The sequence below is a fragment of the Canis lupus genome, chromosome X, assembly GCF_048164855.1.
Source record: "Canis lupus baileyi chromosome X, mCanLup2.hap1, whole genome shotgun sequence".
NCBI lineage: Eukaryota > Metazoa > Chordata > Mammalia > Carnivora > Canidae > Canis > Canis lupus.
The window spans coordinates 115,065,571-115,081,421 of record NC_132876.1 but is presented as its reverse complement, the minus strand read 5'-3'; the positions used below and the strand labels follow the sequence as shown (position 1 = coordinate 115,081,421).

Genomic DNA, 15,851 nt, shown 5'->3' with positions numbered 1-15,851 from the left:
TTTGCATTGTGGTTATTTGATTACTTCTTCATTCTCTTTAAAATTATTTAAGTGTTCACATTTTCATTCTCCTTATCAGAATTGATCTCAGTAATCACTCGTCATTTGTGTGCCACATGCAGGACCCCCACCCCCAACACAGAAGCCAGCTTTATCACTCTTAGAGGAAAAACTAAGGCTTGTACTTTGTGTGAAGGTAAACATCTTCGTTCAGCACATTTTTATTCATTACTGCTTTCTCTATCATTGAACACTGTTTAGTGATTTGCTCTCAAGGAGATTTTGATAAAGCCAATTACAGTGCACATGGTGTGCCATTTGTGCCCGTCCCATCCCACAGAGGCAAACCAGCTCATTGTGGGTTACCAGGACATGCTGGGGCAGGGTTATCAAGCCCTACTCATTGGGAGCCACTGAAAAAGAGTAGCAGTATCATTCAGTAACCAAGTTTTTGAAAGTCTAATCTAACATAACACAATTTGGCTATACGCAAACATTTTCACATTTTGAATTTGGGGAAATTAAATCTTCATATTCTCATATTACAGATAGTTGTTTTTATCATTTATAATCAATTTCTCCCCCCTCCCAAAAGTGTAATCCACCATCAAAAACAAAACAAAACAAAACGGGGACACCGGGGTGGCTCAGGGGTTAGGGACCTGCCTTTGACTCAGGGCATGATCCCGGAGTCCTGGGAAGGAGTCCCGCATCGGGCTCCCTGCGGGGAAGCCTGCTTCTCCCTTTGCCTGTGTCTCTGCGTCCTTCATGAATAAATAAAGTCTTAAAAAAAAAAATAGGAATCCACTAACAGGTTGATGTATATTCTATATTCTTTTTTTTCTCTAGGGGATTTGCTTTGTTTTTTTCAATCAAAAGTGTGCCCATTGTTTTGTGACTTGCTCTTTCCTCTTAATATATGTAGACATACTTTGATTATAGTATATCTACCTCAATTTTCAGCTGTACGGATGCTTGTACGGATGCTTACCAATTTATTCAAACCATTCTCTAGTGACACACATCCATCCAGCAGCAGTATACGAAAGTGCCAGTTTCCCACAGGTTCAATAGCGGGTATTAGTAAATTTTTCATTTTTTGAATAGACAAGTCACGTTTCAAAATCATAAGGGACATATCTCTACCCTTGTCACTCAGTTCCTGTCCCTGGAGGCAGCATGTGTCCATTTCTTAGGTATCAAGCTAGATACTTAGTATGTAAGGAAAGCATATTGTAGTAGTTTGCTAGGGCCGCCGTAACAGAATGCAGACTTGAGTGGCTTAAGCAGTGGGAATTTCTCATCGCTCTGGAGGCTGTAAGTCCAAGATCAAGGTGTTGGTAGGTTTAGTTTCTCCTAAGATCTCTCTCCATGGCTTGCAGATGACCTTTCCTCTGTGTGCAGCACCCCACCCCCTTATCATATGACCATGTCTCTGTCCCAAATTTCCTCCTCTCGCGAGGACACTAGTCAGATGGGATTAGGGCCACCCTAATGGGCTCTTCTTAATCACCTCTTTAAGGGCCCTGTCTCCAAATACAGTCATATTCTGAGGGACTGGGGGCTAGGGCTGCAACATGAGTTGGGGACACATATCAGCCCATAATACATATGTGGGTATTTACATAATGTATATTTGGTTCTTGTATAGATTAAACATACTTTGCTGGTTTTTAAAAAAAAACAGCTTTTCAGTAACCTTTTTTCAGCTAAATACTCAGGGATTCCTTGCTATTCAAGAGGTCTAGAGCTAGGAGGCAAAAAATGGTCAAGGGAACCGATCTTCATGTGTGTAAAAAGACAGGCTGGTGGGAAGGGAGAATAATCCAGTTTAACACCGAGACTCCAGGTGATCCATGAACGGGCTAGCTGACCAAGCACAGTCCTGAAATGTGACAACTAAGGAGGAACGAAACCTGACCATCACTTCGGCCTTCAGAGACTACAATTAATTGATGGGAAAAGCTCTTCAACAAGAAGGGAAAGGTAGCTGCAGATAGGACTCTTGTGTTTTTAGGAAGATCTTTTGATCGGCTCGTATTACCTAAACAAAGATGAGAAATATTGAAAAAACAAGAGTTGGGAACAAAGCAGTTGGCGCCCAAGGTAGCAGGAGCCGTGGAAGCAGCTGCAAGGTCCCCAAGAAGCCAGCAGAAGCGGGGAATGTCTGCAGGCCACCCCTCCCCCGCCACCCCGCGCCAAGGGAGGAGAGGCCCCAGCGTCGCCTGCAGTGCCCGTGCTCACCACACGGCGCCAGGCTGGCTCTGTGACAACGTGTGCTTCTGTAGTTTACTCACGTAAAGCCTTTGAGACAGTTCAGCGTTAAGAAAAAAGCAAACTACTGAACTTGGAAAATAGACAGCTGTACGTCTGAAGCCCTTGTAGCAAATACAAAGTGCAATGTGGAAGACGGCAAAGTACAGTTCTGTCAGTGGGGTCATGTTTTTGTCGCCTTGTGAAACATTAGTTAAAACATACTAGATGTTCCTTAAAATTTTTACATTTCTGTAAAAATGTGTGCCTGCTTTCCCTTTAGTATCATGACACATGGACACCAGTGCTCTCACAATACCAGTGGCTTGTGGGGCAGTGACGTGTGAAGTAGAAAGTGGACCTGCGTCCTGTCTGTGGATTTTGAGAAGTCACCACTGAACTGGCAACCAGGATGGGCTGCTGTGCCTGAAAAGTGAAAGAATATGAGTGTAGCATGGGCAGAGCCAAAATCCACGGTCTCTCTACGTACACAGGAAACATGGGCACCAGTGAAGCGTCCTAGTAAATATCAGAATTGTGCATTCTTTGGGTCCCTTGAGGAATGCTGACATAGATTAGCAGTGACATAGTGCTGACACACACATGCTGAGTGGGGCCTCATGCCCAGGGCGCTGGTGACATCATCCCATTTCTCTTGTGGTCCTGAACCTTGTGTGACATCACCTACTACCAGATCCAAGCTTTTGCTGGCTTTTTAGCTTTCCTACCAGTCCTGGTTCCATCCTATCCACGTGCCCAGTGCTGCTTTTTGTCCACCCTTTCTTGGCCCATGTGTTTTCCCAATGCAGCTCACATCTGACGTCCCATCCGCACCCACACTTGGCACTGGCCTTGCTTCAAGCTCCTTCAAAGACGCAGTCGCTCATACCATTTGGTACTTGGCTACGGTAACATACTCACGTAGGGCTTGTGTGACTTGCTCCCATCGCACCCTCACAAGCCTGGAGGAGAGGATCATGGTTTGCAAGGTACCCTACAACCTCCTGCTGAAAACATGATGCTGCTGCTGCTGGCAGCTCTCTGCATCATGTGTTTACTGAGGGCAGAGCAAACTGTATCCGCTAAGTACACACTGCGGTTTCTCTGGTGAGCCTGGCTGAAACCCCTACTAGATTTCTAGCAGAGTATCTTTCTGCTCCCAAAGCTCTGGCACCTAGTTTGAGGTGATCTGAATTCTGGAAAATGGGTTAAGATAATAGTTTGTAGACTCTCAATAGGGGAAATAGGACTAAAACAGCGGTAGCAGGGTGAGCAACACTTAAAAAATTCGATTGAACTTCCACACTCTTGGACAAGCATCTTTATTTAAGAAATCAAATAAATAAATGGGGTAAACAATTATGACACCAACTTCACACAAGGGTCTGATACCGAACTTGGAATGATTTGCTCAAGTTGTTCAGGATAGAACAAAATTGAGTGCTCACAATTAGCACAGAAAATATCTGGTTATAGTACTTGTTTTTTAAGTGGACATTTAGTGGTTTATAGTAAGATCCCACTTGTTACAGGAGGCCACTCCCCACCCCTTGGTGTACAGCCTAAAAAAGCCAAGAATGCAAAGGTTAATATAAACTTTTGTTTACAGTTCCAGATTTCCACCTTTTTACTAGTAGAACTATCAACAGGTTCACTTAACTTTCAGTTTACTGTCTGAAGGAAAGGCAATATAAGAACATAACCTGTCACTTTGGTCCCAGCTTCCCATTTTATAAATATGGATCTAGGATTCTAGATTTTTAGCAGAATCACTATTCCCAGTCTTTGACAGAGGGGGGCTTCGTGGCATTTGGCACTGCAAAAGCTGCTTGCTTCGGCTTCTTGGGTAGTGTTATATATACTGCCTATGTGATTTTATAACTATTTCTAGACGTATAGAAGCCCATGTACATGCTATCAATTTCATTCCCTACTGCAGAGACTTTTAGGTTTAAATCTGTCTAGCAAAATCTTGACAATGACATTTGGTTCTGGATTGTGACATCAAGATCAAACTATCTGAGTAAAGTCAAAAGCTCATTCTTAATTTTTAGAATAAGGATATTTTCAAGGTTATAAAGAGTTTATAAATAACACTGTTCACAAGCAAATATTGATCTGTTGATAATCATAAGAAACTGAATGTACTGTTTTGAAATATACAAGAAACTTCATTAAGTTTAGATAAATTTAGACTAGAAGTAAACTTTTCCAGGCTATTTAATTAAGTTACTTACAATGTACACATTCCTGAGAATACCCCATTGTAGTGACATTGTGTATTTCCAAACTTTTCCAGATTCAACTTAAAAGGTGCTTCTTCCCAAGAAACTGAACTTTTCTGTCAAAAGCGCTTGATCGAATAGGAGAATTGGGTTCATAAAATGGATTCATTGCAAACTAGGAAAGAAGAAGGTATTAGTGAGGTTGTCAAAGTACAAAGGCTAACAAATCATAGATGTCTAGAAGGAAATTATTGTAAAGTTCTAAATCAAATCATCAAAGACATCCAAAACAAAAGTCTGAAGACCACATTAAGTTTCAACAAAAACGTTCCGTGGGTAAAGAGTAACGCCCCCTCGAGGAGGTTTGGGTCTTGGTGTTTGAGAAGTACCTGTGGCAAAACCAATGGTGGTATGATAAGTGTTGCCAATGTAAGCTAAATGAACTTTCAGGACTCACCCTTTGTGTGAAATAGTAATGTACTCCTATTAATTATAAATATATGGCTCAATCCCCTGTGGTACATAAAACTGAAAATCCAGCATATGCCCATAGTTAAAAAAAAAAAAGGTATACTACATTGCTATTAAGTTGCACTTATGTAGCAATTTTTTTTAGCAATTAGGTTAATACTGTCCTTTTAACACAAGGCTAAGTGATCAGTTTCTTAAATAGTGTAATATCATAATATGTGTGAGAAAACTTAGAGGGCTAAATATTATTTGCTAATTCTGACTAGGAATATTACTGTGCAGATATGCAAAAACTCTTGTCTAAGTACAAAACATTTAATAGAACATACTGTTAGCACTGCATTTTAACCATAGACATCCTAGTACTATTTTATTCTTTCTAATTATCAAGAAATGTGAATGGCACCATTTTCCTTGAGTGACTATTTGGTAAACTGACAGTTTGTAATCTATGTGAGTGGCACCATTCTCCTTGAGTGACTATTTGGTAAACTGACAGTTTGTAATCTATATTTATTGCATTGTAACTTACTTGTAAAGTAGATGGAGAACATTTTAGATTGAATTATGAAGCAATTTCCTTCTGTAACCTGCTTCCTTCTCTTTTTAGGGTTCCCTAATAGATAGAATCAACCATCTGTGCTCAAAGGGGGAAACTGAAACCAATTTAAAAGTAACTACAGTGAGTTCTGTCCTAAATACATGGTAGCCTGGCAGTGAAGACTTGCCTGAGGAGGGAGTTTCCAGGGATTGTTCTGATTGGAGGAGATGAAAACAGCAGTACGAGGGAGTTATGGCAACAGGCCAGTTTCCTGTCAAAGTCAGAATCCCCTTTTTACAATCACATTGAAAAAGTTATAGAACATACCATACCTTTATGTATAAATCATAGACATCAGTAAAAAAGTTCTTTATTCCATCTTCTTGTCTTATGTCATGAAGCATAATAAATCTCATATGTGAAAGAATTAAGGTATAATCTTAATAGAAATGAAAAGTAGTCAGGTGATACAATATCCTTCAAACGAGTCACATGCATTGTATTTGGTGATGGAAAAGCTGAATATATAAACTGGGTTTGAAGTTAGGTTAGTTTCATTTTAAGAGGACATAATCTTTTTAAAAAAAATAACTACAGAACAAAGTAAAACCAACCTTATGGTTCAGGTTAACTTTAGTTTTATATGAGACTTGGCTTTAAAGTTATCTGTTAAACAAAATGTGGGTATTTTTTTCCCCTAAAAAAAAAAAAAAAAAAGTAGCCCTCTAAGTGGCAATTTTTACCTGACACTTTGAAGTCCGGACTTGGAGTCTGGCATCTATGTCCTTTGTTGTTCTAGTTTGTTACCCCAACCTTTAGTTAGAGATCTTTATTTAAAAGATAAGGATATGACCTGCAGTAACAAATGCCGAAACAAACCACTCGTTGAACTTGTCCACAGTTTTCAGGTACATGTTGTTCGACAGCCACATATTCTCATCTACAAGGTCGAGAGCAGCATGAGCTATGAACTGGTTCAGATGACGATGATCATCCTGGATGACAATGTGAGTAGCACCAGATCAACTTTCCAGACAGCATCAAGAATGCCAGCATTTTATTCTGGAAATTGTATACATAGTTTTCTTGGGGGTGGGATGGCATCTTCTGCTTTCACTTCATTTATTACTATCATGGGTTACAAAAGATCTTAACTGTTTTCACATCATAGTCTTTTTAATTTGGTATCTAAAACTCAGCAAATAGAAACAGCCAGTGACTTAATAAATGAAATGTGTTCAAGAAACTATATAGATTATTTTTTTAATTTTGTAAGAAGGAAGTTCCCAAATTTGGTAATCATTTAAGCACATGAGGAAAGAATAGTAGGTTATAAAAAAAGAGATTCTGCTTTAAAGACATTCACATCTTTTTAGAGAAAGACGTGAAAAAATCTGTAAGTGGTTATGGCTAAAGGACAGCAATTTAGGTAGGCTGGAGAGCCAAGGAGGTGGTGAAGGAGAGCTACACAGAAATGATGTTGGCATGGATCTCAGGGTCGGCAGGGGAAAAGGGCAGGCCTTTTCACTGGGCCCAGGGACACTTGATGAGCAGTGGAGACAGCTGAGGAGGCGGTACTCTGAGGCTTGGCATAGGCCTCTTTCAGGTGAACGAAGCTTATGTGACGGGGGATCTGGGAGTGGCAGGAGGCCATGCTCAGCCCCAGCTGTGAGCAGTCACCTGTCTCAAGGGGAGACAGTCCTGTCAGAGCTGAATGTCCTCGTGGGCTTACCTGGAGGTGGGACTGTCCCACCATAATATGGAAAGGGAATTCACAACCTGGAACAGTCTTAGTCCTGAGGAATTCTTTATTTCATTTCTTTTTCTTATTTATTTTTATTTATTTATGATAGTCACACAGAGAGAGAGAGAGAGAGAGGCAGAGACACAGGCAGAGGGAGAAGCAGGCTCCATGCACCGGGAGCCCGACGTGGGATTCGATCCCGGGTCTCCAGGATCGCGCCCTGGGCCAAAAGGCAGGCGCCAAACCGCTGCGCCACGCAGGGATCCCCGGAATTCTTTATTTCAAACTAAAATTTTCGGGAAGCCTGGGTGGCTCAGCAGTTGAGCACCTGCCTTTGGCCTGGGGCAGGATCCTGGAGTACTCGGATCGAGTCCCACATCAGGCTCCCTGCATGGAGCCTGCTTCTCCTTCTGCCTATGTCTCTGCATCCCCACCGCCCCGTGTCTCTCATGAATAAATAAAATCTTTAAAAAAACAAAACAAAACAAAAAACAAAATAAATTTGTCAAAGAACACTTCTGTTATGGGTCAAACCAAATTCTTATGTTGACGTCCTAACCACTCCCACCCCACCCAGTACCTCAAAATGTGGCCTTATTTAGAAACAGGTCATTGCAAATGTACTTAGCACACTAGAGTAGGATGGCCCCTAATCCAGTATCACTGGTGTACTTATAAAAGGGGAATTTAGAAACAGACACATAGGGAGAAGGCCATGTGAAGACTAGACTTCTCCAGAAGCTAGGAGAGGGGCCTGGAACAGATCTTCCCCCAGCACCTTCACAGGGGGCCTGGCTTGCTGAACCGTTGTTCTTGGACTTCTGGCCTCCAGACCGGTGAGACAATGAGCTGCTTTTACTTGAAGCCACCCGGTTTGTGTGTTCTATGATGACAGCCCTGGGAAAGGAAACTTAATATGACCTCCTTGCTGAGGAGGCTGTCTTGTGACTGGGTGGAGGAAGGCTGCCAGTTGCCTTGGAATCCCCTGTACAGTTCAGGCATGTTTACTTCATCACATCACTATGACAAAGCTAATTTAATCCTTAGAGAAATGGATGTATTTTGTGTCTGGCTTACAGCAGTGTTTTCCATCACTTTACATGGATGATCAATTATGAGATTAGAAGAAAAATGTAGAAATGCTTTAGAAGGTGAATGGTAGCAGGAGAAAGAACCATGGTCAAAGTGTGCAACAAAGCGTTTTCATACGCACAGCTTTGCCTACCACAGGTCCACAGAAACTATGTAAGTAGCCCTGTACCACAAAGCAACAGCTGCTACACAGACGCTTCAATACAAAGTTTTAAAGGAGCAGTGTGCTCACAGGAATGTGTGGAAAAAATGTAGCAAAGCCACCTGATAATACCCTAACCCAATTTCTATCTTATTTTAGTGGCACGATTTAAATAGTTGAAAAGCATCACACACTGGACATTATGCATTACAATTAATTTCAAAAATCAATTGTCTTAAAGGACATTAAAGCTTATTTTTGGAATTGAGAAAAACACACTTTAACCTGTCAGCAATTTATTAGCAACATGGACTAGTATAGAAAGGTGGAAAGGCCCCAGGTATTCTCATCTCAGGATTCTACGTTTACTCTGAATGGCATGTTCTTGAGCCAAGCTTCTTTTTCTGGAAACATTACTGGCAACAAGAAAGTTGGGTGGTTGGGCAGCCTGGGTGGCTTGATGGTTTAGCGCTGCCTTCAGCCCAAGGTGTGGTCCTGGGGACCCAGGATCAAGTCCTGCATCAGGTTCCCTGCATGGAGCCTGCTTCTCCCTCTGCCTGTGTCTCCACCTCTCTTTCTCTGGGTCTCTCATGAATGAATGAATGAATGAATGAATGAATGAATAAATAAAACAAACCTTAAAAAAAAAAGTTGGGTGATGTCACTGGGGAGGACAGCATGCGGGCACCACGCAGCCAGTAGGTGGTGCAGAAGGTCACTGAAAACTGCCATATTCTCAAGGGCAGCAGGACATGGAAGCAAGGGTCTCTTTTAACCCTCCCAGGTGTAAGTGGACCTATTATGTATGTTCTGATGAAAAAGGTAATTCACTTGGACAGAATGGGCTCTCGTGGCATTTCCAGTCCTAACAACTGTTTTTCCAGGCCCGCTCCAGGTGAACTATGTTTCTATGTGCTGAGGGAGCAGCTTTTCGGAATGATTGACAGTGAACTACATATCAGAGAACAGACCCTGAGCATCCTGCTAGTATGTGCCAAATGTGTGCTGAATTAAAGGATGAATCAGCAACTCAGATGTTCCCTGGCGAGCTTCTATCAACCTGTGGGACTGCAGAGCAAGCCTCATTTAGTTGTGGTGGATTCCAGTTACCTCATCTGTCCAGATCTCTTTCAGTTGTAAAATAATGCCACACTATTATTATTACAACAGTATAACAGTTCTTACAGAATTTTTTAAGGTTCCATACGCACTTTGGATTCTGCTTTTCCAGCTGGCAAAAATTCCATTTCGAAAACTGGATTATCATGGTGGCCAACAATTACAAAGTAGAAGCTTCCAGACATTGTCTTCAATATGTAGCTCCTAGTTAAGTGAAAATAACACATATTTTTAGTACTCTATACCAGTTAGCATTATTAGCACTAACACCAGGAAAAATTAATAAAGGGTGTTGATTTTGTCTTCTTCCTACTTGAAGACCATCTGCTACAAATTTAAGTCTCTGCAAATGCAGGAGCCTATGATATGCTTCCTCAAACATTCATGAGAAAGACATGAGGCGCCTGGCTGGCTCAATCGGTGGAGCATGTGACTCTTGATGTTGGGATCATGAGTTCAAGCCCCATGGTGGATGTAGAGATTACTTAAAAAAAAAATCTTTAAAAAATAAGAAAGGAAGACACAATTTTGTATTCTAGAAAAGATGGAAGAAACCATAAGCCAAAGAGAAAGACATCTAAGGCATTAAGTGTTAAAACTGTTGTTAATAAGTCTGCTAAGGAAATGAAGAGAAAGTGTGGGGGAGGCATTTTGGAGGGGGATCAGGGATTGTATGGCTTTTAGCACAATAATCTGGATAGGTAGAAGGATTCATATATGAATGCATGTATTTTAGCACAGGGTCTTTGTAATCAGACAAAGTTAGGTTCAGATCTAGCTTTGCCACTTTCTAGTAACGTGACCATAGGCACAGTCCTTAAATTCCCAGTGTCAGTTTCCTCTTCGGTGAAATAGAGGTAACAATCATAGATCCCTTACAGTGACTTTGAGGATTATACAACAATGCATGTGAAGCACCAGGCACGGTATCTGGCTCATAGGAGGTGCTCAGCATGTTACCTAGAACAACATGGAGGAGCACATGCACATGGAGATGTGCTGACTGACTCTTAAGGCCTCCATGTGGGGCAGCAATCTGGTTAACTGAGTATACCATCTCAGAGAATGTATGGTGAGGTGTGTCAGAGCCCAGGGCTCTTCAAGCCTCACTAGAACTGATTCACAGAGACCATCAGAAAATCTGAAATGTATTTCCTAATGAATACAACCTTTTGTTAAGGAAATCAAGGCAGAGCTGGCACTTTTAACTCTGGAAATGGAAGGCCCGTGACTGGAAGAAAGGGCAAATAGGACGTTCTTTGGGCATGACGAGGTAAATAGGATTTAAAATGCTATTTTGGGCAGGTATTGGCACATTACAGCCTGCAGGCCAAATATCTGGCCTCCCATCCTTTTATTGTTGCTGAAGGCTGCCTTTGCCCAACAACACGATGACAGAGTTGAGCAGTTGGGACAGAGACCATCTGATCCTTTACAGGGAGAGTCTTAGGGATAGATGAGGAAAAGGCCCAAACAGTAAAACTGAATAACAAGACAGGCAGGAATGATATGAAAGCTCCGCAAAACTAGGAGAAATAGCTACAATTCTCAAGATTGAAAGAAATTCTCAAGAGGGAGAGGGACGGGAGCTTTAAATTTGAACAAAGTTGACAAGATGTCATTAACTGGAATAGGTTTCATAGCTGGAGTTTGCCAAGGGAAGGGATCAATTTCTTCAGTACAAACATTTAAGAAGTAGCAGAAAACAATACACATGTAAGGAAGCTAGCCCTCATTCCCATGCCTGCATCGTGTCATAATAGGGTGAGGGTAAACCGAAAGGGAACCGAAGGAAATACCACATAAAGGTTATGTCATAAATGCTCCTGCTGGGCAGAAACTGAACTTTCAATAATTTGGTTTCACAGCAGCCGAAGGACTCATATAAGTATTTAATTCTATAGGCAAAACTGGAAGGTGAAGTGTCTCAGGAAGGGGATGCACCTGTATCTGCACTGTCTGAAGTGATAGCCACTGGTGGCTCTTGTGCCTGCAGATCTGAATTTTTGACTCTAATTTTAATTAATTTAAATTTAAACTTAAGTAGCCACCTGTGGTTAGTGGCTACTGTATCAGACAGTAGGGCTCTGTAACAATGATTTGAAGCTTTTTTTTTTTTTTAAGTTCTGCAACCTCTTCTACCTTCCCTCCCTCCACAGAGCAAGTACTACTTAGAACTCCAGGCTGTAATACAAATTAAGCAACTGCCGTGTGTGTGTCTGCTCAATTTCCCTATCACCTAAAATAGCGGCCCTTCAAGTATCTCCAAAGAAGACTAGGTCTCCAAGTGTGGAGGACAGAGCGACACAGAACCTGGCAATGGATTAGCCTGGGGAACTGAGGAAGAGGGAAGAATCAAGGATGTATCCAAATGCCTGACCGAGGTGATCAAGCTGAAGAATATCAAGATGAGTCTGTTCACCAAGAATGGAAATAAGGGAAAAAAGGGGATGAAATGAACACGTCAATTTTAACAGGCGGTAGTAGCCAGAATAGCACGCCCTGCTCTGTCCACATCCTGATCTCAAAGGTCTTTAAAGGGGGCAGGCAGGGAAGATAAGCCCAAGAAAGTGCAAGGACAGGAGGGTCACAGAGCTGCAATGCAGCTGGTGTTGAAGATGGAAGAAAGGGCCAGGAGCCAAGGAAGGTGAGTGGCCTCTAGAGGTTGGAAAGCACAAAGCCGATTCTTCCTGACAACCTCCACAAGGGTACACGTTCCTGCTGATACCTGGATTCCAGCCCACAGAGACCCGTGGTGGACCTCAATGTAAGGTAATAAATTTGTGTTATTTAAGCCACTCAATCTTGTTATGGCAGCAGATAACACACGTCAGAGCTGAAAAAGCTGTAGGAATGAGAAAAAACGAAATACTCAAAGTGCTCACAGAAGGTGAGTGCATGGGACGCCTCCATAGCTCAGTGGTTGAGCGCCTGCCTTCAGCTCTGGATGTGATGCTGGGGTCCCGGGATCGAGTGCCACATCGGGCTCCCTGCGTGGAGCCTGCTTCTCCCTCTGCCTGTGTCTCTGCCTCTGTGTGTGTGTGTGTCTTTCATGAATAAATAAAATGTTTAAAAAAAAAGGTAAGTGCAGTGTGTAGGAGACTAAGGACAAAGGGAGTGTCCCGTTTATCATGGAACAAGGGTTTCAAAGCGCTGTGGAAGGTTGGAGGGAGGAAAGGAGGGGGGGAGAGTGGTGCACCAATGGGAAGATAACTAGGGATACTAAGGTAGGTGTTTTTCTTTCCTAGCATGCCTCTCTAAGGCTTACCACAGAGCTCAGTACCTAATAAGCACTCCATGCCTATGGAATGGAACTGCGAGGAGGGGAGCAATAGTGGGGACAGTGCCAGGGAAAGCTGGAATACAGGAGTGGGAGGCATGCTGGGATTAAGTAGCCTCAACACAGAAGAGAACTTTCTAGTGCTGAGGCCCTCAGCCTCAGAGGCCTGACTGATGAAGTCTGATGAAGTGATTAACAACACCTTTGTGAAAAGTTGAGGTTTAGGCAGTCGTGAAAAAATTCTCCATGACAAGAGACTGGAGTTGTTGACTGAATGGAGTGGCGCCAAGACACTCACCTGGGATGAAAACAGCAGCTGCCTCTGATGGCTAGGTGATGGAAACCGCTTGAGAGAGTGCATGACAACTGAAAAAATCAAAGTGGTGATATAGGAGCTCCGGACTACCTTGAACTAAAAGAGGACGCTAACTAGTGATGAACATAAAAAACGAGACCATGTATCTGTGAGGCTGGCATGAGAAGGGCAAAAGCACAAAATGAATGGAAATGTGTGAAATAAGAAAAAAGCCTTAGAGTACAATCAGGAAAAAGGGGAGAAAGGTCAGCTGGTACATACAAGGATGCAGATCTGAACTTGAACTATCTCAAAGAGCCTGATTTTTAAATAGCAACTGTGACGAAAACAAAGTTAGGTACACTGTGAACCTGAAGACAGGTATATTAAAAAAACAAAACAAAACCCTCCCAATAAATATGGGCCTTCAAGTCTCCACATATTTTCTATTTTGGATTGACAAATGTGATTTTATACTAATCAGCAACATGAGAAATCTCAGGAACAAAAGTTACACCATCTGAGGTGTTACTATTTTCAGAAGCAAAGGCTTCTCTTCTGTAATTGGCTACTTTTGGACTAGATTAAAACCCCAAGAGAAACACGCATTAATGCCAGTCTCCAGTCAGATAACATGCTAGGAGCTTTTTTTTACATTAACTTCGTTAACCTGAATCCCCAGACAAAAATAGAGTAAGTGGTTATTCACTCATAAAGTACCGGTTATGTGAGAATAAGTCTTGCCAAACTTACATTGTCTGTTTTGGAAGAGAAATCCAGGAGATGGCAAATAATTTTACGACGGAACCTGGTATCTCCCTGAGAAGTGGAGATGGATAGCTTGAATTTAAGATCCTGGTACCCTCAGAGCTGGGGCGGGGCGGGGCAGGGCAGGCAGCACTTGCTATTTGTTGAGTGAGGGACCACTCTCACCTGACTTGCATGCTTAAGGTTCTCCAAGTCAGCTGACAGCATGGGGTCTCTAGGGAACCTTTGAGCTTGACCTTAACCTAGTCCTGTTCAATATTTTGAATCTGTAAGTGGGAGACAGTTTCTCCTGTTCAAGGATAATATGTTGGGATAGTCAAGACACTGGAAGGCAACACTACGGATTCAAAAACTTCTCCAGGCTAAGAGAACGTAGGTGAAAGTAACAAGATAGAGTTTAAGAGAATGCAAAAACAAGTCCCGTGTTTTAAAAAGAAGAAAAAGAAAAAAAAAAAAACCCTGTACAATAGATGAGAAACCTAGGTTCAGAGCAGCTTATTTACTAGATTTCAAAGTTTACATTATTCACAAGCTCTAAAAGGGGGCAGAAAGCTAATGGCAACTCTGGCCTGCATTAAGATAATGTGCTTTTAAATAATCATATTGCCAGGGAACATACTTCCTTCTGGGAAGCTTATTTTATATTTTTAAAATATTTTATTTATTTATTCATGAGAGACACAGAGAGAGAGGCAGAGACACAGGCAGAGGGAGCAGCAGGCTCCACGCAGGGAGCCTAAGGTGGGACTTGGTCCCGGGACCCCAGGATCACGCCCTGGGCTGAAGGCAGCGCTAAACCGCTGAGCCACCCAGACTGCCCTGGGAAGCTTATTTTAAAAGGATTAATAACTGTGAACTGGGTGCAGTAAGGAATGCTCTGGGGAGAGCTACTGAAGGAACTGAGGGGGGAAGAGGAAAAGGTCTTTCTGGGGGTGGGGAGTGAGCTACAGCAGGCGCTGACTTCAGATATAATGTAGGCTAATGGAAAAGGAACTGAACCAGGGATGGCAAACAGGTTACCGCTGGTGAGCCAGTTTCTATTTAACTGATAGTGACGGCCAGGACCTGGTGCTGATAAGCCTGAGACAACGATCTGTAGCAGGAAAGCGGGCTGTGATCGAACCGCAGTACCTACGCGAGCGCCCAGTAATGAGCGCTGGACTTGACAGACTTATTCCAAGCTGCCCAGAGATCAGGCTCAGGGCTGCTCCTTTGAGGTTACCTGGGAATCTATTCGGGCCAATGTTAGGCACTTTCTCACACACACACGAACTACCAGGCTAGGCCCCAGTGAGACGATTAATCCCCTCCCATCACAGGACAGCGTCAATGAAGAACTTTCCAGCTCCAAAGAATACTGCAGCCAAGTTTAAGAAGCCCCCAGTTAGATGAACGACCTAATGAAAGGCTAAATGAAGCAAAGGCCCTGAGCTGGCCGACGCTTGCGGGCTGAAACGCGATGTGCATTGGCGGGGTGGCCTGTGATGAGATCAGCCGAAAGGGGACTGGACAGGTCCGACCCGGCCGCCTTCAGGCGGGCTGGAGACACAGCCACAACTCGCGGCGCGCGGGGCCGGGGATGTCCTCGAAAGCTCCCGCCCCCTACTCACTCCATCTCCTACCTGCCGCGAGAATCCGACAATCGCAACAGCCACACTTCCCAAGGCCGACCCGCGCCGCGCCGCGCCGCGCCCCCTGGGTCGGAACTCCCCGAGCGATCCTCGCGAGAGTCCGGCGGTGGCATCTCGCGAGAGTCCGGTGTTGGCGTCTCGCGAGAGGAGGGAGGAGCTTCCGGCCAGAGTACGGCGCGTGCGCAGTAGCACTCCCGGCTTGGGCCGTTCCGTTGGGCGGGCCTCGCGGAGGGGCGGGGTCAACGCGGAACGCGCCGAATTCCTGCTCCTACGTGTTTGTCTTCTGTTGC

The 15,851-nt window shown here is 43.3% G+C and overlaps 1 protein-coding gene across 1 annotated transcript; it reads right to left on the bottom strand.

The window, feature by feature from the left end:
- Window positions 1-3,559: 3,559 nt before the first annotated feature.
- On the bottom strand, window positions 3,560-15,718 carry TRAPPC2 (trafficking protein particle complex subunit 2). The gene is made up of 5 exons (XM_072816017.1): window positions 15,553-15,718; window positions 9,680-9,791; window positions 6,342-6,485; window positions 5,823-5,909; window positions 3,560-4,653 (listed from the first exon to the last, which is right to left on the bottom strand). Exons 1-5 carry the CDS (start codon window positions 15,672-15,674, stop codon window positions 4,555-4,557), a joined length of 564 nt encoding a protein of 187 aa, XP_072672118.1. The 5' UTR covers window positions 15,675-15,718; the 3' UTR covers window positions 3,560-4,554.
- Between the last annotated feature and the right edge of the window lie 133 nt (window positions 15,719-15,851).